Source organism: Dictyostelium purpureum (assembly GCF_000190715.1).
Source record: "Dictyostelium purpureum unplaced genomic scaffold DICPUscaffold_2, whole genome shotgun sequence".
In the NCBI taxonomy this organism is placed as follows: Eukaryota; Evosea; class Eumycetozoa; order Dictyosteliales; family Dictyosteliaceae; genus Dictyostelium; species Dictyostelium purpureum.
Window position 1 is genome coordinate 238262 of NW_003519339.1, and position 24797 is coordinate 263058.

The following is a 24797-nucleotide window of genomic DNA, read 5'->3' on the forward strand; positions in this document are numbered from 1 at the left end:
TGGGTGTGGCTTTGGAAAAAAAAAAAACAATGGGTGGTCATGCGAATTGTGTGTGAAAGTGTTGCTTTACCTTTTATATTTACCTTTTTTTTTTTATATGTTGTAATGTATTAAACAAAAAATAATTTAAAAATAAATTAATTGCATTTTCGAAAAAAAAAAAATAAAAAAAAAAAAAAAATAATTATTTATATTTTAATTTTTAATTAAATTAAAATATGAATATAAATTAAATTAAAATAAATAAAAAATTAAATAAAATTCAAATAAAAATTCTTGTTTACTACTACTACGAGTTCCCACATACACACCTAATAGCTTTGTTTTTTTTTTTTTTTTTTCTAATTTTGGTTATTATTATATTTTTTAAATTAAATTTAATTTAATTTTATTATTGGAACTTTATAATTAAAATAATTATAAATCTATAGATTTTTATATATATATATATAAACAAATTCAAACAAATTCTTTTCTATTACATGAAAAAAAATCGAAAATCTTTAAATAAAAATGATAATAAGAAAATAAATAGTGTGGGTTTTTAAATTATTATAAACGAGTTTTTTTTATTCTTTTATAGTCTATATAATAGTAGAGTTTATTGTAAAAAAGGAAATTAGTTGCAAGAAAAAACATTCAGCACAAAAACCCACGGGATTAAATAAAGTTTCTGATTATTACTGTTAATTATTATCCTTGTTGGTGAAAATATAGCGGAGAATAGTCTATTGGTTTTATTTATATTGTCGGTCATTGGTTATTATTAGTATTATTATTAATTGACCTATTATTATTAATAAAATTATTAATAGTAATATTATCATTATTATTATAATGATTATTATTTTATTATTATTAATTATAAATTGGTTTACAAATTATTTATTTACTGATTTAATTTGGATATTTCTATTTAAAAGTGCAGAGTTATAAATCGAAGGAGGCGGAAATGGTGGAGGTGGAACGTATACCTTAATAGTGGGTGATGATGATGAAGGTGATGACTTGTGCGTTATCGAATCAGTTTTATATTTTTTGCTGGGGTCATTAAGGCTAGAATCATATTCTGAGCCACTTAAATACCTTTTATTGTTTATGTTCATTTGGTGTTGCCCTTTTTCTAGAGAGTAGTCTGGTATTGCAATAAAAGTTTGTGATGTTGTGTTTTTCATTATTATTATTATTGTTGTTGTAGAATATATTATCTATATCTATAAATTGGGTGATAATCTTTTTTATATTTATTTTCTTTTATTTTTTTCGCTCTGTCAATTTATACTACTATTGTTATATTATAAAGGAGCATTTATTTTAAATATATATTATTTATTATAAGGAAGAAAAAATAAAAAAAAGTTACTAAAATTTTTTTTTTTTTGAAAAAAAAAAAACAAAAACAAAAAAGATTATATATTTAATATAGTTATTTATACATAATAGTTATTAGTGGGGTATATAAATAGTTAGTTTTTTATTTTATAAAAGTTTTTTTAAACATTTATTACTATTTTTTATTTAAAATAAAAAAAAAAAAAGGAAAATATAAAATATAAAAAATAAAAAATAAAAAATAAAAATAAAAAATAAAAAATAAAAAAAAAAATGAAAAATAAAAAATAATTATTTTCAAGTTATTTAAAAAAAAAAAAACATTTAAAAAAGAATTAATAACAGTTAAAATAATGGTTGTTAATTAAAAGATGTTTTAATAAAATAAAAAGAATAGTTTGTAGAAATAAAAAAAAAACGGTGTGAATTTTAATATATATTTTATTAAATAATAATTGGGGTTTAAAGTGAATTCATTTTGTTTGATAAATTTTTTTGGAAGATTTTGTTTTTATATTTTGAATGTAATACACCCGAAACACCAGCTATTAATGCAACACCACCTACAGCACAAACTGAAGCAATAACAGGTACTTTCCATTTATTTTCGCATTTATTATCTGAAGAAGTTCTAATTATTGAATTGAATGATGGATCTAAAACAACTCTTTGTGAAAAAAATGGTGTGTTAATTGAGGTTAATCTATTATAGTATTCGTCATCTAATGGTCCTTGATCCGCATCGACGGATGATTCATCGTTATTGCCACTGGTATTGAGTAGAAGGTAAAGTGGATCGTCAATTGGTAATACCGAAACTTCAGATTTTCTTACAGTGTCATCAACAAACATACGTCTAGAGAATTTGGCATCCATAACTGATCCACCAGAAACTAATTGGAACCAGCTTACAGATTCATTGGTACTGCCTCCAGAGTTACTTGAAGCTTGATAAACATTGCAACCATCATCGTAATATTTCTTTGTTTTTGAATTATAAATAACTTGAAGAGTGTTTAAAGGTGATTCGAATTGCCAGTTTGAAATGGTAATTACATATTTAATTGAATTTGAAGGAATTGAGACAATATCTCCTGCAAAATCGTATTCGTATGCATCTTTGTAGTAGGTGACATCTAATTCGATTGTGGCTGTATCATTTTCAAAAGTACCTTTATAGTATGAATCAGTGCTGTTGCTTTTAGTTTTATTGTTCCATTGAACATTTGACATTGAAAGAGTTTTAACTGCACTGGAGGAAATGTCTAATTCCCTAAGGTAAACTATAGAAACTGTAAAATTAAGTGTACCGCCACTGATAATTGAGTTGCCGTTGCCGTCTACAATTGGTGGTGGTAATGGTTTTTGTTTTGGAATTGAACAGTCAATACCATCAAAGCCTTCTTTACAGGCACAGTTACCATTAATTGGATTACAAACACCTTGATCAGAGGAGCAGTTATTTGGGCACTTTAATGGTTCGTAATAATAGAATACTTGATTTTTACCAATCATGTTATTAGATAAAATTGAAATTGTTAAAGAAGTTTGATCTTGGTTTGGTGGGACACTTGCGTCGTAAAAACATCTAATATGATTATTATCTATTGCTACCGGATTAGCACATGAAACATTTGAAACATAAACTTCTAAACTATTTGATAAAAAGCTTTCTGCTGTGATTGTGATATTTCCTGGTGCATTGTAATAAAGTGATGTTGATTTAATAACTTTAGGTTCTTGGAATGAAAAGGTTATATTATTTGATGAGTATGGTGTAGAGTTATCGGTTTTAATCAATAATAATTTAGCATTTCCATAACCATTGAAACCTTTACATGAGGCTGATTCACCGTTAATATAAGTGCATTCTAATATTGAACGGGTGTTTGGAGCAGAGTCTAATACATAGCTAAATGAAAGATCAACTTGACTGTTGGTTTGATAGTTTTTGTTTGAAAAATAAAGACCATTAATTGTTACAACTGAAGATCCATCAAGATATGGTTTAAATGATAATGACTTAATAATTGGGGTGAAGAATATTGGGAGAGTATTGGATAGTTGACCTGAAACATTTAAAAATATTTGACCATTTGAGGTTTTGCCATCGACAGTGATTATTAATGATTTACGATCTTGTGAAATAGATGGTGTGATTTCTAAGTCATTTAAAATAACTGTGTTTAATGATACTTGGTCAATGCTAAACTGTTGAGCTTGGATTGAAAATTGATTTTCATTAATTTGAGTAAACCCTGTAATAGAAGGTGGGGCAAATGAATATTGAACTTGATTTGAGATTCCACTATTTGATTGTGCAACAAAATAATGGTTTTTACCAGATCCACTAATGCTTTTAGCGATAATTGTTGTTCCGTCGATTTGAGAAATAGATAGTTGATCGATACCATCTGATAAAAGTTTGAAGTTGTTATTTGAATTGGTGATTGGGTCTACAGTTTCGAAAAATCTACCGGAAATCGTAATAGTTTCACCACCAGCAGTATCTAATATTGGGGTGCTAAGTGAGATAATATAAGGTTTGAAATAAAATGTAAAACTGTTTGCTTTGGTAAGTTTATTGGAAACCTCTATTTTACCACTAAGAATATAAAGAGGGATAGTGCTACAGACAATCTCGGTATCACTATTAATATTACAGTTTGGTGTAAGTTCTTGGGTAGAGATAAATATAGTGGTGGTGGTGATATCGTATGAGAAACCAATACCAATAATAGTAATGGTATCGTCAATTTGATTTACATCTGTAACTTGGAGAGGCTCCAAATATTTAAATGCTTGGTTTTGACCAATACTTCCATTAACATTTACAATTACATTAAAATATGGGTCAGTTGGTAATGGTTTTGGTAAAGTTGATGCAAATTGACATGTAAGTTCTGTTATTGATTTAACAACAGGATTTGTACATTCTAAATCATTATTTTTTGAATCTTGGATATGAACTGTAACTGGGGTAGAAAATTGATCACCAATAATTGTAACTGTGCTGGCTATATTATAAGTTGTACTTGTTACAGTGATAACTTTTGGATATTGGTATGATGAGCTGATTACATTTGAATTTATTCCATCAATGGTTAAAAATGAATTAAAAGAACCTGACCCACTTGGTATCATACAGCTATATTTATAGTCGATATTGGTTGTTGGAGCAGAAATTAAGTTACATGTTGTTTGTCCTTTGCTAGTATCTAATACAAAGCTTAACGGGTTATCGTCCGATTTTTGATTGCTCATAAAGGTACCGGCAACTGTTACCAAACCCCCTGAAACTGGTGGGCTTGAAATTGAGGTTAATCCTGGTGTAAGTTTAAAATCAATTGAAGCTCGCTGGCCACTAACAATGATAGCTAATGGACCATTTTGTTGAGTATATGGGATTGTTAAAGATATTGTGGTATGTGGGGTGGTGAGACTTGCTGTTTGAATTGCATTTGAACCAATTGTAATAGTGGTGGTTAATAGATCTTGACCCAAATTGGTACCTTTAATTAAAAGATTGGTGCTCGTTTGGGTGTAACTAGTAATGGTTGGTGGTAAATAAGAGAAGCCAATCGAGTTTGAAACAAATGATGTTTGCTTAAGGGCTAATAAATGGTCTCTTCCTTTACCCGATGGAATTGTAAATTCTATTATGCTTGAGCTTTTTAATGTGAATGTGGTAAAAGTTTGAGCACTGTTATCGAAAATAATTGAAAGTGTTTGTGATGGTTGCCCAACAGCCAATTCAAAATATTTACCAGTTATTGTAATTTTTTCACCAGTGGTTGGAAATAAATTATTTGAAATGCTGTCGATAATTGGAGTAAAAACAAATGGATAGCTTGAAATTGTTCCACCAGTTATAGTTACAGTACCACTTGGAATGTTGGGTAAGTTTGAGCATGTAATTAGTGAGGAGTTTGTCACTGTGCAGTAAGTTGAAATATCATTTAAACCTATAGTGATTTTTGAAAATGTTGTAAATAAATCTCCATATAAATATAGAATATCACCTTGTTGAATAATGTTGCTAAAAGTTTCTGAGATGTAGAAAAATTTTCCAGGAGAGTTACCATTTGGTGTGGATACAACGATATCTAGACCATCTGCTTGTGGAGGGACATCTGCACTGAAAGTACATGTGATTTTTGTTGAGTCTACGAATTGGGGATTTGTGCATGATTTAGAACCAATAGTAACACTAATAGTACCTGGCAAAAAACCTTCACCAGTAAGTGTTATAATGCCTGCTACACCATATGTTAATCTAGTGGATGAGTATAAGATTTGGCTTATATATGGAACGCTGATAGTTTCGGTTAATTTGTAACCGATCTCGAGTTTTACCATTAACGTTCCACTACCTGCTGGGGAGTTACAAATTAAAGTTGTGGGACTAATTGTGGGACATTGTGTACTTGTAAAGAAATTGCTATTATAATATAATTTCCAAGATACGGGCGTTCCTTGGTAATTAGTATCTGATAAGAAGGAACCTTTAATTGTAATTTGACCACCCTTGGCTGGAGGTGAACTGACTGAAGTAATGTGAGATGGGATTGATAAAATACCAGTTGGGGAAATTTGATTATTAACCTCTAGGTCGATAAATTGGCAGACTTTATTATTAAATAACGCTGAATCGAAGTAAACTGAAATTTTTGTATGTGGTTCGACCAATTGGATCTCCTCGGAAACTATACTGCATAAAGATACTTTCAAAAGATTCTGGTATGCTCCAAAATTTTCACCCACAATAGTAACGTAGCTATTGCTTTCATCATAAACTACCGAGGAAATCGATGGGCTCATGTACATAATATTAACAAAAGTTGATGCATTTACTATAGATCTAGCATACATAGGATTGTCCAATCTACCTGGAGTATAACCGGTGCCATCCGGAATTTGAACAGCAATACTGGTACTATTCGTGACTGTATAACTTGAAACTGGCATTGCTTCTCCTCTAAAAAATAGTTGAAAACTATTGCTTTTGGCTTTTAAAAATTTTTGTTATTAATAATGAAAATATAATAAATAAAATTTATTAATTTATATTTACAATCAAATCTATTCAAATCAAAATATCTTCCATATAGAATAGCATTACCTCCAGTTGTTGGAATTCTATTGTATGATGTAGAATAGTATGAACCTATATAAGGCTAAAAAAAATTTGTTAGTATAATAATTTATTAAAAATAAAAATATTATAAACTTACCGTAAAATCATAACTTTTGATTATTTCAAAACCATTAAAAATAGTTTTAATATCTCCAGATTTAATGGCATTATTTACAGGTAAATCTTTACACTGAACACCTTTTAAAATTGGAACACCCACAGGGTCTTCAATATAGATACAATATGATGATATTTCATAGTCATTTACAAATATTTGAAAAATAGTATTTGAATCTATATTGTATACATAAAAAATTAGACTGTTGATAAAATTACTTATTTGATTTATTACCGGGTTTTGAGTATTTACTAAAAAAATAAATGATAGAGTAAGTATAAGATTTTTATGGAACAATTTAATATTTTAGAAAAAAAAATTTATTGAACACACCCAAATTTCTGCTGTTTAAAAAAATTAATAAAAATACAGCAAGAAAAAATGATTTTAATTTCATTTTATTTTTAATATTATTATTATTACCAAATAAATATTTTAACGATACAAAATTTTTATTTTTATTTTTATTATTATTATTATTATTATTATTATTATTATTATTATTATTATTATTATTATTATTATTATTATTATTATTATTATTATTATTATTATTATTATTATTATTATTATTATTATTTATTTAGTTGTAATGATAACATTTAATTTTACAATATAAAATTTAATTTTTTTTTTTTTTTTTTTTTTTTTTTTTATTCTTTATTTTTTTTTAGATGGTTTTAAAAAAAAAAAAAAAATCATGACAGGAAATGCATATTGCGAAATATTTTTTTTTTGTTGGCAGTTGCCCAGAACTTTTTATAGTCCGATGAATTGGACATAAAAAAACTGTATTTTTAAATACCAATTTTTGATAGTCATTTTTTTTTTTTTTTTTTTTTTTTTTTTTTTTATTTATTTTTTTAGATTCGAAGATATTTGCCAAAAATTTTGCACATAATCTTTGTTTTTTATCACCAAAATTTTTTTTTAATTTTTTTTAATTTTTTTAATTATTTTTTCTGATTTGAATTTTTTTATGCGCAATAAAGATATTTATTTAAATTTTTTGAGAGTGGCCCAATTTCCTAAAAAAATTAAATAGCTCATTTTTTTTTTTCTATTGTGTTTGTTAATGTGTGTAAAAAAAAAAAATTAGTGTGTAATGTTATTTAAAAGTCGGAAAATTTTGAATAAAAAAAAAAAAATTTCAAGTGGTCGAAATATAAAATATAAAAAAAAAATAAGTTTTATAATTACATCACATCCCTTTTTTTGGAAGCACGAACCCGTTTAATAGGCAAAAATAAAAGAAAATCAGTTATTTATATCCAAACTGATTTTATTTTAAGTTTATATAATTTATTAGATTGTTAATTTTTATTTATTTATAAATAACATATAGTTATAATTATAATTTAATTCTTTTTAGCTATAGCAGAGGATGATCGTTAATGTATTTTTTTCATTAAATACTTATTTTGTTATAAGCAAGTTTTTTTTTAAAAAAATAATTAAACAGTTATATTTTAAAAAATAATATATCAATAAAAATTGTTTATAGTTGTAATAATATCTTTATTATTGCCAGCTGTTGAATCACCAAAAATAATGTTGGTTCTTAGTTTATAGTTCTGATATGAAAAGATAGAGTATGTAAATTTGGTGGTAAAACTTTTAATTTATTATTATTATTATTATTATTATAATTAGTATTAATATTATTATTTTGATTTTTATCTACTATAATTTCAAATTGGGTTCTTAAAGCATTTAGTGAGAATTGAATATTTTTTTATTGATGCTGGGAATTCTATTTGATCTAAGAAATCTAATAATTCTTCTTCGTTGGAAATTCGTACATTTAATCTTGGGTAATATGAAATGAATGGTATTTCATTCATTTATAATTTTTGAAGTGCTGACTCTAATTTTATTACTTTCTAAAATATTAAATAGTTTAATATGAAACCATATCCTTTCCCTTATCACAACATTATGATAGGCACAGTAAAATAATGAATCCATTCTTTGTGTGATCATTGATATTGGTTTATTATTTATTAATATTATGTTGTTGTATTACATTATTTTAAAAATAAATAAAAAAATTCAATTAATTTTAATATAAAAAACCAAATGGTTTAAATGTTTATTTTTATATTGTCATAAATTAAATATTTACATAAAAATAAATTTTGATTTTTTAAAAAAAAAATTTAAAAAAATAAAAAATTTTAAAATAAATTTTTTTTTTTTTTTATAAATAAAAAAATAAAATAAAATAATGTATCCAAATGACTCTTTCTTTTCAGTTTGGAGAAATAACTATTTAAAAGATCAAATATTATACCATTTAAAATTATATCGAGAAAACTATTGCAAAAGATTTATTACATTAAAAGAATTTAGGGATTATAGATATGCATCATATATAGTCGACTTGAACTATGGCATAAATGAGATTTTTTCAAAAGCAGATATCCCAGCCAGTGTCGAAACATTAACGATATCAAGCGATATAGAGCTACCATTGAGCGAAAATATAATTCCAGATACAGTTAGAACCTTAAAATTTATAAACTATAACTACCCAGTTTCAAAAAAAACATTTCCTAGTACAATCAAAAGTTTAATAGTTTCGTCTTTTTTCAACCAGTACCTCGACCCAGGTATACTACCTTCATCATTGACCCATCTAGAGTTAGGTGATAGTTATAACCAGCCGCTATTGCCCAACGCCATTCCACCAACGGTAACAACTCTTAAATTTGGTACTGAGTATAGCAATGGATCCTATAGGCAAATAATATCACCGAATGTTATACCAAACTCTGTTACTTTCCTTTCAATAGGGTTTGAGTATATATCGTTGTATCAATTGTCTATTCCAACATCAGTAACTAGACTGCATCTTTATGGAACAACCGACCAACCAATATCACCCGGTCAAATACCCAACTCTGTTAAAATTTTAAAATTAAAATGTTTCAATAAGCCAATTTTAAAAAAAGCAATACCAGAATCAGTAACCAAACTTTCACTTTATGAACCTTTTGCACAACCAGCCCCATTCTCAAAAGATATAATACCCAAATCTGTAACATCCCTTAGCATCTCCAATATAGACCTATTAACTTTTAAAAGTATCCCTAAGAGTGTTGTTAAATTAAAACTGGGTAACAAACATTCAAATAACCGACAAAAGCAAGTTTTAAAACCATTGGTAAGAAGCAAGCCATCAATACTTCAAAAAGTTTTACACCATTCCAACAGCGATGTCAATAGTATGGAAACATTAATACCGCCATCTGTAAAAACATTGGTATTAAACTTAAACATAAAGCTGGTTCCTCATTCAATATCGACTTCAATAACAAGTTTAAGATTTGGTTTTGGATTTGAAGAAGTATCTTTGGTTCCATCGATATTACCGTCATCAGTAACCTCACTATCATTCGAATTCCGCGACCGAATATTACTAAAACCAAATATAATCTCATCACTTCCTAATCTAACATCATTGACAATCTGTGAGGATTTCCTAGGAGCCCTTATTCCAGCATCAATACAACATTTATCTTTTAATCGTTTCTACATAGGATCAATATCACATATAATAGAACATCTATCAGCACATTCAATTACAACACTCGAATTTAAAAATGCATTTTATGATAGGTCCAATTTAGATTTTTTAACCTCTTTACCAAATAACACTCCAATAAAAAATATTATAATTGGTAAAAAACAATTCAAATTAATAAACAATAAATTAATAAGAATTTAAAAATAAACTTTTATTTCTTTAAAAACTATAAAATAATTTTATTGTAATGATGGTTTTTTAGTGATGTATAGATGAGTTGTTAAAACAATTGAGAAATCTTTATTACCCTTTGTAAGTTCGAAAGAGTTGAATAGATCTTTAAATTCTTTAATAAAAATTTCTTTTGTTGGTTCATCCAAGAGAGAAATAAAACTGATTGAAAGTGCATGTCCCAATGCCTTTTCATAATTAGTGTAGTGGTTGTGTTTAAAAGTCTTTAAGTCAAGATTTGGATCGATGAATTTTTTTAACTCTGGACTTTCTTTAATTTCATCGAAAACCTTCATCCATTCACCTGAGTAAAAGGAAGGTGACTCTTCAGCTCTAAAACGCTTATCTCTATATAAGCTAATGATTTGGTTGTACTCTGGATTATCTTCTTTATTGCTGTTCCATACTAAAATTAATTTTCCATTTGGTTTTAGTACACGTGAAATTTCTTTAATGGTTTCGATATTTGAAAACTATATAAAAAAAATTAGAATGTTTATTGGCATCTATATGTCTATATATGTATTTAATTTACCCAATGAAAAGCTTGTGCTGTTGTTAATAAATCAACAGAGTTGTCAGGTACTGGGATGGAGGTAGCTAAACCCTCAATAACCTTATATTGTAAAGATGGGTTAGAAGTTTCTTTAATATTTTTTAAAACATTATCACATTGTTCAATAAATTGTTTAGAAGGCTCAACTGCTGTGACATTATTAAATACCGATGCTAAAACCTGGGTAAATTTACCTGTGCCACATGCTAAATCAACTACAACCGAATCCTTATCGATACCGAGATTATCTCTCATATATTCAACTGATTCAATTGGATATGTTGGTCTTCCTTTAACATAGTTTTGTGCTGCCTCATTTGTTTGAAATCCAGCTTTAGCATTTTTATGAAGATTATCCATGATATTTAGTAGAATATAAATTTATTTATAAAAAAAAAAAAAAGTTTTAACAAAACTAGCTTAATTAAAATTGATTAATATTGTTTATTATTTAAATAATAAATTGTTTATATACAAAAGAAAATAAAAAAAAGAAAATTAATCAAATTTATAATTAAAAAAAAAAAGTAAAAAAAAAATAAAAAAAATAAAAAAAGATATTTTTGAAACACAAAATAATTTGTTTTTTTTTTTATTTTAAGTTTTTTTATAATAAATTAAAAGCACACGATAATTTATTTTAAGTTTTTATAATAAATTAAGAAAAAAAAAATTTTAGATAAATATTTAGTAAATTAATTTATTAAAAAAGTGAGAAAATAAAAAGTAAAACTGATAATAATAATGATATTGATTTGAAAGGGGTAACAGATGAAGCACTTGAACCTTGTTTATTATTATTGCTGCTTTTTCCATTACTACCATTTGCCCCTTCTTGGTTAATTAATACATCAGAATTCTTTGAAACACATTTTAATGATCTATAATATGATGATTTCTTTGGATTAAAGTGTTCATTACCAAAACATTCATATTTGAAGCATTCATATTCTTTGAAACATGGGCATAAAATTGGATTTAATGAATAACAGAGGTCTCTATTGGTAACATTTTGAGTGCAACCCATAAAGTCATTTAACATTTTGAGGCAATTGCCGTTGCTAAGGGTGTAGTTGGCGCCTACACAAATTTTTTTGCCATCTTGACAATTACATTTACCTGAACCACAATCACCATCGACATAACATGAACTACCATATCTTGAATTACTTTTACAGATTTTATCCATAGTGCTACATTCTTCACCACCAAAAACATTACATAATTCGCCGTTATTGAAACATGGTTCGCTAATTTCTTTGGTAAATTTGGCAATACATTGACTCTTATAGCAAACATGGGTCATTGGACACATTGAGTCACGAGAACATGAATTTTGAGTTACAATTGGTGTACATGTAGATGAGGTATCTTCACAATAGTGGTTAAATGGGCAATCACTATCGACTTTACATTTATTTCCTTCAATTTGACATCTTGAGTATTGACATATGGTGCCTTCAATACAAACACCTGGATGACCTTCACCACATGGATCACCATTCTTTAAATTGATTTGACATACACTATCTACACAAACTGCTTGTTGATTATAAAGGAAACCACATTCTTCATCTGAAGAGCAAGGATCACCTTGTTGTAATAATCCTGAGCATTGACCATCTTTACAAAAATTTGGATATTCACAATCATCAGAGTTTTCGCATTCATCACCTGATTTTTTAAAATCTGGCCATGAACATGATTCGTCTGCGATTATTAATTTTATTGATGTTAAAAATATTATTAAAAATAAAATTTTTAAATTTTTCATTTTTTTTTTTATAGTTTTATTAAAAATTTTTTTATTCGAATTATTTGATTTTTTATTATAATATTTTTAATTTAAATATATTATTTGATTAAAAAAAAATATATTTATATTGATTTATTTTATTTTATTTTAATTTTAAAATTAATTTAAAAAATAATTTTAAAATAATTATTTAAACAATATAATATAAAACAAAAGAAAAACTATTATTTGTATTTAGATATAATAAAATAAAATAATATTAAATTATCATAAAGCATAAAATATTTTTTAATTGTCAGCAATATTATTATAAAAAAATTAAAATAAATATATAAAATTTATATCCATAATAAACACACTCACTCTTTACATATTATATTTTTGTATTAATTATAAATTATCCTTATTATATATAAAAATTATATATATAATTACTTTATATTGTAATTTCCAACTTCAAAAAAAACCACCACACTTTACTTTATTCTTTTAATTAAAAATTCTAATTTTATTTATAAACAAATAATAGAAATTATTTATTTATATATTTATTATATTTATTTATTCAATTATATACATAATATCAAAAAAAAATATGTATATATTTGCCCCCATTTAAAAATTAACAAAAAAGTTATTTTTTTTTTTAAAAAAAACAACATTAAACAAATAAAAAAACCCCTTTACCCAAAATAACCACACACTCTCAAATAAAACAAATAATTTAATAAATATTTTTGTTTAATATTGTCAAATTAAAAATAGCTTATCGAACTTTTAATCTACTAATATTTATAATCTATAAAAAGTATTTGTTTTAATCTATTAAAAATAAAAGATTATACAAATACTAACAAATTATTATTACTTTTTGATCGATATACAAATGTAATAAATCTTTTGTGATATTTTTTTAAAATTTGGGGTTTTTTTTTTTTTATTATTTTAAATTTTTATTATTATTAAAATTGATTTTAATATATTTTTATTTTTATTTTAATGATAAATTTAAAACCTGAATCATTTTTCTAATTGTATTGATATTATTTGAAATTGAGTTATCATTATTATAAACAATATTTGATTTTGTGAATTTTGAACGTGCTGGATATAACCAAGGTTTGGTGCAATTTATGAATGATGATGAAGTTGGTTTAAGTATTGCTTCCCAATCTGGTTGTTGATTTTTTGGAATATTTGACGATATTTGGATATCTAATGAGAGGAATAAACCCAAGAGTGTGGTAAAGCCTAATGCAGCTGAACCTCTTGATAAAGGCATGAAATTATACCAATAAAAAGTGAGAGCCAGAATTAAATCACTTAATTCATTTAAGATTTCTGTTTGTTTTTCTTGTAACTTGGTACTTGCACTTCCATGATTTGCAGTTTCGTGTTTTACCCGCATATCTAATTGGTGATAAGTAAAAGCTTTTTCAATAATTTTATTGAATACAACTGTCATTTCTTCATCATATTGTTTCCAACGAGCTGGTGTTCCTGGTGTACGTATTGCAAACTCATATCCTTCTGGGTGAATATATTGCAATGTTAAACGAGTACCCTCCATAACCTTTCCTTCACTGAACAGGCCATAACATGGTGTAACTACATAGAAATCTTTATTCATTATCTTGTAAACATCTTTGCATGTTGAAGCACGGTCGAGATCCATTAAAAAAGTTGGACTTTCATCTACATAGCTACTGTGTTGAATTGGAATTAAAAGTTTCATTATTTCAAATGATTTTTCAAACATTGGATAATATCTAACTACTTTGCATTGGCCTGTAACAATTGGGGTATGGGATCCGAATCCTTCATTAAATTGTTCTGGACTTAACAAATCTACCCACCATACTGGATCATTTGGTTCTGATATTTGTCTCCACTTTACACCAATATCATATAGATCTCTCCATCCAAAAGTGTGTTTTTTATCAGCTCTTTGACCACCAACATCTTGACAAAAACTGCTTGATTTACCATCAACTTGAAAAGCAATATTATTTTTAGAACCTGATATCCATAGTTTTTTTAAGGTTTGTGCAATTTCTATAACAGCCATACCACATTGAAGCTTTTGTCTTGAATTTGATAAAAATCCTTCACAATCATATTGTAATTTTTCTCCCATTTCTTTTGCAAAATCCAGTAAATCTTTGTTTATTATATCTTCATCTGAAATGATTTTTACATCTGGAATTATTTCATTAATTGATGGTTGTGGTTGGTAGGATACAAGTGATGTATGTGCAATACGTTGGCATTGGAATGTCTTTAGATAGGGGTTAAATGATCGATCAATACTAAAGGTATTTAAGGGTTGATCCAAGTGATGATGAGTAAACAATGCAATTTCTTTTTGATAGAATACATAGTGCAATGGTGACTTGTTTAATATATCATTGTAATCATTCAAAGCTTCTCTAATTTGACCTAAACTGTGATAAGTGACGGCTCTAAACTGTTTAACATCATTGGTAGATGGGTCAATTGGTTGGATTGTACCATTTGGTTCTTTTTCTTTTTGAAGTTGCTCTTGTAAAAATATTGACCAATCTTTAATTGCGTCAAGGTGGCGGCCCGAGTTATAAAATAATAAACCTCTGAGATGAAGTGCATTGCAATAGTTTGGACAAATCTCTAATGCCTTATTGAATGCTTCTAATGATTTATCAAAAATACCTAAATCTCTCCAACACTGGCCAATGTTTGTATAAGACGCTTCGAAATTAGGATCAATACTGATTGATTGTAAAAATGCATTATAAGCTTCCATTGGATATCCATTAACATTTAAGCATAAGCCAATACGATTCCATGCCAATGTATGCTGTGGCTCTATTGAAACTACCTTTTTAAAGTCCTTTAATGCCCTTTCATAATTTCTCATTTGATAATGTAAAAGACCTCTGTTGTAATAAATATCATAGTCTGACTCTTTGTCAAATGCCACCGCTTGATTGAAATCTTCTAATGCCTCATACTCCATACCTCTTGCAACCTTTGATTGGCCCCTACGTTTATAAGCATCAGATGATGTGTTGTCTAATTCAATGGCTTTGGAAAAATCATAGATAGCCTCATCCAAATCCCCCAAGAATGCATTTGATGTGCCTCTTCCCAGATAAGATGATGGTATTAATGGGTTATTTTCTATTACAGTTGTAAAGATGGCAATTGCTTCCTTATATTTACCCGAGTTTACAAAAAAGTTACCGTTGGATATCAGTGTGGCTATATTTTCAGTTGACAACTGCTCCAATAATTTGTTTAACTCTTCCATAGAATCTGATTTTGTTATCTTTTGGTTGTGTACATTTTGAATGCAATCATCATCATCACTATAACCATTGAAATCTGCTTGCTTTCTTTTGTTGTTGTTTATATGGCCATTGTATTCATTTTCATATAAAAGCTGCTCTACAATATCACTGGCTTCGCTATCATTAACTATATTGAAATTGGGTGAACAGGTATTATAATTTCCTATATTTGCTCCGTTTACATTTGGTGTACCTCTATCTACCATTAGTGGGGATATAACAGCTTCATTAATTTGACCATAAAATGGACTATCAGTTTGCATCATTGGTGACCCATTTTGGGATGTTGAAACAAAAACAGATTTGTTGTTACTTATTATTGGAGATGTTTGTTTTTTTGTATGGTTGGCCCATAGTAATGTTTGTACGTCTTTCAAACCGTCATCTGGGTCGTCACCGTCATCCAAATTTATTGACATGTAACCCCATGATTCATTTGACTGCCTCTTTAATTTCTCTATTTCCTCTATTGCATTGGGATAAGTTGATGAAATTTGTTTTAATGCTTTGGCTTTTCTTAACAATGCAACTTTGTTATTAGGTTCATTATTTAATACCATATCACAATCTTTGATACAATGCTTATACAATTCTAATCTATAGTTGCATGTAGCTCTATTACTTTAATAAAATAAAATAAAATATTAGTATCCCTTTTTTTTTTATTAATTTTAAAATTACAATAGATCTAAACTTACCATAATGCGACCAAGTCATTTTGATTTATTTCCAGTAATACATTTAACATTTTCATTGAGTCTACATATTTTTCCTTATTAAAATAATCAATGGATCGAGATTGGTACTCTTGTATTCCACCTTGACTAAAAATAACCCTTTGACTATTATTATTATTATTGCTATTATTATTGATCATTATTATTTATTTTAGTTTATTTATAAATATATTTATACATAGATAAATTAAAAATGAAAGAAAATGATTATAAAAATATAAAACAAAATATAAAATATTTTTTAATATTTTTTTTGATTAAATAATGCTATTTAATGCTACGTAAAAAAAAAACTGTTATCGTACAACTATTTTTTTTTATTATTATAATTTGGTTTTATGTTTAATGTAAAAAATAAAAATAAAAAAAAAAAAAAAAAGAAATAAAAAGTAATTCTCTTTGGGGTGTATAATTTTTTTTTGTTTTGTTTTTTTTTTTGTTTAATTTTATTATTTTTATTGTTTTTAATATTTTTTTTTATTTTTGATTTTGATTTCTTTATTGTTATTTTTTGAATTATGCCACTATTTATTTTTATTTATATATAACTGTATGTGTGTATGTTTGTGTGTGAGAGTTTGTGTGTTAATGGGTGAGAGTTTGTGGGTCACATGTGCGAAGTTGCTTTATAATTAAAAAAAAAAAAACTTTTTTTTATTTGACCAAGCATTTTGTCAAATTAAAACACATAGAAATATTTTTTTTTTTTTTAAATATTAATTTTTATTTTATAATATGAAATAATTAATAATTTGCTAAATTTAAAAAAAAAAAAACAAATATAAAAAAATTAAAAAAAAAATTAAAAAAAAAAAAAATTAAAAAAAAAATAAAAAACCCCACCCCTCCCCCAACACACACACACACATATATATATTCTCTTTCATATCCTCATAACAAAATACCCACCTGATTTTACCACATTTGAAGACATTGACACTATTCATTTAAATAGATAGAAAACAATAATTACAAATGTATAAATATTATTAATATGATTTACAATTCTATAATAATTATAATAATTATAACTGTACAGATAAATGTTTTTACTTTTTTTGTATAAACCCAAGTAATAAAGTATATCTAAATAAAAATAAAAATAAAAAATAAAAAAAGATATAATTATTTGAATTTTATTTAAATATTAAATAAATTTTATTTGAAATATTATTTGGGAAATTTGTTTATTTTGTTTTGTTTTGATTTGTTTTAAATTTTAATAACAGTTCTTACTGAAGGTTCGTTAACTGGCCATTCTTTTTCGATATCTTTGAGGTCAACAGTTCTGATATCAACTTTTAATTTACCCTCTTTAACATAACCTAAAAGTTCGTTTAAATAGTTTTTAAAGTATTTTCCTAAAGTAGACATCTCAAATGAGCCTAAACCTGAACCAATGATTTCTATAGCTGTGCTTCTAAGTGCAGCAGATGGGAGTGAAATATTGGCACCAGCCATTTCACCAACAGTGATGATTTTAGTAATGTGGAATTTCTTTTGACTAACAATTGCATTGATGACTAACTCAGCTGGTTTACCCCAGAGATAGTCCAATACGATATCGATTGGTTGTTTATCGAGTAATGCTTTGTATTGGGCACTGATATCTTTGTCATCGCCATTGAGATGAATGATATCATCGACACCTAAATCTTGTTGCATTTTTTTGAGGACTTCAAGGTTTCTACCAGTGGCAATTACTTTTGAGGCACCACGAATTTTAGCGATTTGAACAGCAACCTTGCCAGTTACACCAGTTGCACCATTAACTAAAACAACATCGCCCTTTTTGATATTTCCACGGAACAATAAAGCACAATCTGAACCGAGTAAAGTATTTGGTAAAGCAGCAGCAATATATGGATCAACGTCTTTGTCGTTGATAACTGCATATTGACCTTTCTTTACAATAGCTTTTTCGGCGATCATACCTGTTAAACCCATTGCATAAATTAAACTTCCATCTTCCAATCTGCCAATACCATCGACACCAATAGTGGTTGGGAATTGTCTATATGCAGTATAATGTGCACCGCTAACCTTACCTCTATCTAAATTTTTAATACTTGATGATACAACTGAAACCAACTCTTGGTCATCTGCTGTAACCTTTGGGATTGGGAAATCTGCATATTTTGGAACAGTGTTGCTTTCATATAAGACTGCAGCTTTCATATTTTCTGACATTTTATTGATATTATTATATATTATTATAAATAATTTTATTTAATTTATTTTTATTTTTTTTTAATTTGAAATGAAAAATTTTTTTTTTTTTTTTTTTTTTAATTTATATTTTTTTTTTCCAATTTTAAAATATTTGTCAATTAAAAAAAAATTTAATTTAAAAAAAAAAAATATTAAAAATAAAAACGAATAATCTGGAGCTGGCTCCGGAAACAGATTTAATGCATTCAAAGAAAAATACAAAAAAAAAATAAAATTTTAAAAAAATTAATTTATTCTCAATTTTTCTGAAAGAAATAATGTGGGACATGGTATTAAAAATTTAAGTATTGGATATAAATATTATTTTTCATTTATTTAAGTATAAGTTTTATTTATTTCGTGTATAACATGTAATAATTATGATAAAATTTTATTTAATTTTATTCAATTTTATTCAATTTTATTTATTTTATCCACTTGTTTTTTTGACTTGTTTTGATTTAATAAATATTTGGTGTCCTTTTTATTAAAATTGAAAATGTGACTTTTGAATTCGATCATTACCAATTTTTAAAATTAAATAATAAATAATAAACTAAAAAAATAAAAAAAAAATTGCCCCATTTTTTTTTTTTTTTGGAAAAAATTTATCAAGATATTTTAATATTTATAACACATATATAAAACCAATATATAAAACCAAAATATAACTAAACCATTTTTATTTAATATAAGCATGCTTATAAAAAGGATAATTTTAGAATTTTTGTGATAAAAAAATATGCTCTAAATTTAATTTTATTTTTTCGTTTTTTGGTATTGGAAAAAAAAAAAAAAAAAAAATAAATAAAAAAAAAAAAAAAAAGTGATTCTACAAACAAAAATGTAGGGTCGCTATTTTTTTTTTTTTTTTTTTTTAATTTTTTTAATTAATTTTTTTTATTTTCTATTTTTTTTTTTTTAAATTTCAAATTATTTTTCTTACATATTTTTTGTTTTTTGCTACAGAACCTTTTTTTTTGGCATTAATAAATTATAATAATTAAAGAAATATTCTAATAATATAATATTAATAATAAATATATATTTGAATTTACTAAAAAAACTAAAAAAAATATTCATCATTTTTTTTTAAAAATTTTAATTTAAAAAAACGATTCACCTTTAAATGTATGTATAAAATAATTATATAATAATAAAAATAATAATAATAGAAAATTAAAAAACAATATGAAAAATAGATAATTTTAAAAATTTTTATAGATGTTTAAGTGATGTGTTTAGAAATGATATTTTAAAAAAATTACTTTATATGGGGCTATTATAATAAATATATTTATAATTTTCACATAAAATTTTTTTTTAAAACAAAAAATTAAAAAAATTAAATTTCACACACAACACATATTTTTTTTAAAAATAAAAAAAAAAATATATTTGTGTTTCAAAAATTTTAAATCACATAAACAAATAAATAAAAAACTAAAATTTCTTTTTTCTAATAATTTAGAAAATATTTAAGTAAACTGTAATACAAATAAAACATATAAAAATGAAATCATCAATATCCAATACCAGTATATCATCAATTAGCTCACCATATCCAAAAGCTTCACCATTGTTTAATCTTTCAAATAAATATAATAATTTAAGTTTTAATCAAGTACATGAAAATGATGAAGCTAGAATTGTTATTGTAAGTATTATAATACTCAAATATTTAGATAATCATCCATAAAACTTATTTGTAATAATAATATTAACATTTTTTATTTTTTATAATATTATTAATATTTTAGTTAAATGAACCATCATTACCACAATGGATGGGTTCAATTCATCCAAATGGTTCATTATACGAAGAACCATTAGATTTATCAAAAGCACAAGAAGAACACAGAAAATTTAGAGAGTTATTAGAAAAGGAAGGATGCACAGTTTATACAGTCAGAGAGATTTTAGAAGGTTCATATGATAAAGCAAAGTCAGAAGATATTCAACATAGAGTTAAATTGGAAGATTTTGCATTCAACTCAATTCATTATGAATTGGATACAAATCAAGATGCTGAAGAGATTTCAGAAGAAGATAAATACTTAATTTCAGATCAATATAAAAAGAAATGTATTGAATCAATGAGCAATCAACAATTGGTCGAAGTTATTCTTACTCGTCCAACCATTAAATTACGTAAGAGCGAACGTGATACCGAATTATTATCCACCGAGTACAGTTTCAAACCATTGGTCAATTTAATTTTCCAAAGAGATCAACAAATTACTACCGCCAAAGGTATTGTATTAGCAAGTCTCAGTTCACCAATTCGTGCACCTGAGGTACAAGTTATGAAATTATGTTTCCAAATCTTAGGTTTACCAATCATTGGTGAAATTCCAGAACCAGGCAAATTAGAAGGTGGTGATTTCTATCCAGTAGGTCGTGACCTCTCATTGATTGGTGTAGGTTTAAGAAGTAACTTCTATTCAGTAGAGTATATGATGAATAACGATCTCTTTGGTACTGATAGAGTTGCTGTTGTCAAGGATTATTTCGATCAAAATCAACAACGTATGCATCTTGATACAGTCTGTAATATTATTGATGAACGTGTAATGTTAATTTTAGAGACTATTTGTGGCCAAGATTCACCAATTAGAAGATTAGTAGACGAATACACTAAAGACGCCCACGGTGTATATCAACTCACCAGAAATGATATCGAATATTCACAATACTTGAAAGAGGAAGGTTTCGAATTAATTTATGCTACCGAACAAAATCAAAAGGATTATGGTTGCAATGGTTTAAATATTGGTAATGGAAAGTTCATTGTCGTCGATAAAGCTACCGCTAAAACTATTGCTCGTTCAACTAAAACTAGCAGTCAATTATTATTTGTAGATTTCCGTACTGTAACTAAAATGTATGGTTCCGTTCATTGTTGCAGTCAAGTCGTCTCAAGGCAAGATCGTGATAACTCACCAATGAGTGGAAGCTCACCATCAAACTCTTCTAGATCATCAACATCAGAAAACTCAAATCCAAGACTCCGCTCAAATGTTGCCAATGTTAATAGTGAATGCGATAATGTTTTAATGGTTGCTCCAACTGATTTCGTTAAGGATCGTGTTGGTATGAATGCTAGCAAAATTCGTGAACAAAGACAATTGGTTTTACAAGATTACTCTAAACTCCACAAATTACTCAGTGATACAGGTGTCCAAATCCACTTATTCTCTCACGAACCATGGCACAAAACTGACAAGGCTGTATTTGTAGCTGATTGGTTCTCAACTCACAGCAAAAAAGAAATGGAAGATAAATCAAAAGAAGACGTTCTTGTCATTTATCCATTATCAAATCCATCAAGAAGAAGAGAAAGAAGAGAGGATATAATGAGATTCTGCTTCCAAGAAAAATACAACACAGTTTATGATTTCACTCCATGTGAAAAGGGTGAATTAAAATGTAATATCATTTCAATGCAAGATTTTATAAATGGCCCATCATGCTTAAAAGCTGAAACAGATTCATCAAGTTCATTCAACTGCAGCACTTCAGCCTCCTCAAATGCAGGTACTATCAATCCAGAAGGTTATTTCATTGATTTTAGCGAAATTGTTTTAGATAGACAACACAAATTAGCTTATTGCTCAATTAAAAATGATAGACAATCAAAACTCATCGATTATTGGGCCGAAATCATGGGCTATAAAGTTATTAAATTTAACTCTGTTAATAATATTCCAGCCAATTCATTCTTATTTATTGGTAATAGTTTTTCAATCTTTTGCCCAGAAGCTTTACAAAATCCAGATGACCAAAAACATATTATTAAATCACTCGAAACTACCAGTGACAAAACTGTTGTTCTCATTACAAAAGATCAAATGTCTTTATCTTGCGCTAAAATCATTGAAATCAAAGGAAATCAATCAAAACCAATTTTATTAATGTCTGATAAAACTTATAATAGCTTTACTCAAGATCAACTTTCAAAATTCAGACAATCAGTTCATGATGTTTTACATGCAGATATTTCAAATTTAGAAGGTATGGGCGGTGATGGTATGATTGGTATGTTGGGTAAATTAAATTAAATTAAACACCCTCTTTTTTTAATTTAAATATTTTTTTTTACTAATTTGTAAAAAAAAATTAAAAACCAAAAATCAAAAAAATCATAACACTATTTTAATAATAAAATTATAAATTACAATAATAATAAAAATAAACTGCTATATTTGTATATTGTTTTAATATTTTAAATATTATCATTTGCATATTTTTTATAATTATTTAGATTTTATAATAATAAAAAAAAATAAAAAATAAATTAAATTGTTTTTTTATATTTTTTTTTATATTTTTTTTAAAATAATATTATTTTATAGATATATTTATTTTTTTTTTAATTATTTTTTAATTTGTTTTTTTTTTAAAAATTTTTTCAATTATTTATTATTTATTTATTTAAATAAATTACATAATTTTTCAAAAAAAAACACACACATAAAAAAAAAAATATATCATTTTTTAACATTTATTTTTTCATATTATTTATTTATTTATTTATTTATTTATTTTTAAAACATGGATGATTATATTAGAATTTTTAGTCAAACTGCAATAGGGGATATAATCGAAAAAGATCAATTTATTTCAATAAAAAAAACCGAATCAGTCGAAAAATTATTAGAATTGTTATATCAGCATTCACTTACATGTTTACCAGTGGTCGAGGGCGGAGAAGATGGAGAAAGAACTAGAGTAGTGGGATTTGTTGATACCAACGATGTATTACAATTAATGTCAAAGATGTTTGATACTATAGATAAGAATTCCACAGATGAAAATATCAGATTGTTTTCAATTGCTTTTCTTTACAGTAATGTTCACAACATTATGAACGTCAGTAAAAAAGATCAGTTTCAAGTCGTTTTAGAGGAACAATCATTATTAGAGGTACTTAGATTATATTCGACCGGTATTCATAGAGTAGCATTGTTATCAGTCTTTTCAGAAATCGAAAATATAGTTTCTCAAAGCCAAGTAATTAAATTCCTTTCAAAAAACCTATCAGTTTTAGGTGAAACTTTGGAGTTTGCAACTATTAGAGAGCTGCTACCATTCCTCACACCCAAAGAATCTTTAATCACCACCAAAGCTTCAACTATGACCATTGATTCTTTCAAACTAATGAATCTTCATAAAATTTCAGCAGTACCCGTCCTCAATGATAACGATAATAAAATAATTGGCAATCTTAGCATTAACGACTTGTATGGTCTTAAAGAATCAACTATAAAGTTATTATTGGAGCCCACATTATCATTTTTAAACATAAACCAAAATAACCAACATAACAATAATGATTTACTACAAAATAAAAATGTAAGAATAATGTTATATTTAAATGGATTTAATAATAATATATTAATTTTTTTATTTTATTATTTATTTTAGAAACCAGATCATCCAGTTGTTTTAACGCTTAATGATACCTTTAAAGATGCTATTGAAAGGGTTTCACAGAATAAAATTCACAGAGTTTGGATTGTTGACGATAATAATGTACCAATTTCATTAATATCATTAACTGATATCTGTAAATTAATAGTTGAATCGCCATATTGCGATATTATTGAAGAAGAAAAAAGTAAAGAAAGATACCAACAACAACATGAAGATAATAGTAACAATAGTAATAACAACAGCAACAATAACAAAGCAAGAGAATGAATAGTAATATAAATAGTATTTTTTAAAAAAAAAAATAAAATAAAAAAGTTAATAAATAAAATCCTTTTTTTAGATAATAAAATAAATACTTTAAAAACTTACCTTATTATTAATAACAAGACATTTATAGGGAACGGTGAGAATGATAATAAGATTGG

The 24797-nt window shown here is 26.0% G+C and overlaps 9 protein-coding genes across 9 annotated transcripts; 3 read left to right on the plus strand and 6 right to left on the minus strand.

Moving 5' to 3' along the window:
- Positions 1-1729: 1729 nt before the first annotated feature.
- DICPUDRAFT_52030 (uncharacterized protein) lies at positions 1730-5691 on the minus strand (the record flags this gene model as incomplete). The annotated part of the gene is made up of 3 exons (XM_003283009.1): positions 1730-2054; positions 2103-4106; positions 4881-5691. The coding sequence occupies 3 exons, from the start codon at positions 5689-5691 to the stop codon at positions 1795-1797; spliced, it is 3075 nt and encodes a 1024-aa protein (XP_003283057.1). The 3' UTR covers positions 1730-1794.
- Positions 5692-8278: 2587 nt separating this feature from the next.
- Positions 8279-8431, minus strand: DICPUDRAFT_146674 (uncharacterized protein; the record flags this gene model as incomplete). Its single annotated transcript, XM_003283010.1, has 1 exon — positions 8279-8431. One exon carries the CDS (start codon positions 8429-8431, stop codon positions 8279-8281), a length of 153 nt encoding a protein of 50 aa, XP_003283058.1.
- Positions 8432-8814: 383 nt separating this feature from the next.
- Positions 8815-10219, plus strand: DICPUDRAFT_146675 (uncharacterized protein; the record flags this gene model as incomplete). The annotated part of the gene is made up of 2 exons (XM_003282953.1): positions 8815-9936; positions 10151-10219. 2 exons carry the CDS (start codon positions 8815-8817, stop codon positions 10217-10219), a joined length of 1191 nt encoding a protein of 396 aa, XP_003283001.1.
- Positions 10220-10355: 136 nt separating this feature from the next.
- DICPUDRAFT_146676 (uncharacterized protein) lies at positions 10356-11263 on the minus strand (the record flags this gene model as incomplete). Its single annotated transcript, XM_003283011.1, has 2 exons — positions 10356-10820; positions 10883-11263. 2 exons carry the CDS (start codon positions 11261-11263, stop codon positions 10356-10358), a joined length of 846 nt encoding a protein of 281 aa, XP_003283059.1.
- A 205-nt stretch (positions 11264-11468) lies between these two features.
- Positions 11469-12946, minus strand: DICPUDRAFT_91029 (uncharacterized protein). The gene has a single exon (XM_003283012.1). The coding sequence runs from the start codon at positions 12675-12677 to the stop codon at positions 11607-11609; it is 1071 nt and encodes a 356-aa protein (XP_003283060.1). The 5' UTR covers positions 12678-12946; the 3' UTR covers positions 11469-11606.
- Positions 12947-13650: 704 nt separating this feature from the next.
- DICPUDRAFT_146678 (uncharacterized protein) lies at positions 13651-16865 on the minus strand (the record flags this gene model as incomplete). The annotated part of the gene is made up of 2 exons (XM_003283013.1): positions 13651-16609; positions 16687-16865. The coding sequence occupies 2 exons, from the start codon at positions 16863-16865 to the stop codon at positions 13651-13653; spliced, it is 3138 nt and encodes a 1045-aa protein (XP_003283061.1).
- Positions 16866-17937: 1072 nt separating this feature from the next.
- DICPUDRAFT_25046 (uncharacterized protein) lies at positions 17938-18903 on the minus strand (the record flags this gene model as incomplete). Its single annotated transcript, XM_003283014.1, has 1 exon — positions 17938-18903. One exon carries the CDS (start codon positions 18901-18903, stop codon positions 17938-17940), a length of 966 nt encoding a protein of 321 aa, XP_003283062.1.
- A 1455-nt stretch (positions 18904-20358) lies between these two features.
- DICPUDRAFT_93382 (uncharacterized protein) lies at positions 20359-23163 on the plus strand. Its single transcript, XM_003282954.1, has 3 exons — positions 20359-20593; positions 20697-21885; positions 21928-23163. Exons 1-3 carry the CDS (start codon positions 20450-20452, stop codon positions 22995-22997), a joined length of 2403 nt encoding a protein of 800 aa, XP_003283002.1. The 5' UTR covers positions 20359-20449; the 3' UTR covers positions 22998-23163.
- Positions 23164-23490: 327 nt separating this feature from the next.
- On the plus strand, positions 23491-24717 carry DICPUDRAFT_96258 (uncharacterized protein; the record flags this gene model as incomplete). The annotated part of the gene is made up of 2 exons (XM_003282955.1): positions 23491-24291; positions 24364-24717. 2 exons carry the CDS (start codon positions 23491-23493, stop codon positions 24637-24639), a joined length of 1077 nt encoding a protein of 358 aa, XP_003283003.1. The 3' UTR covers positions 24640-24717.
- Between the last annotated feature and the right edge of the window lie 80 nt (positions 24718-24797).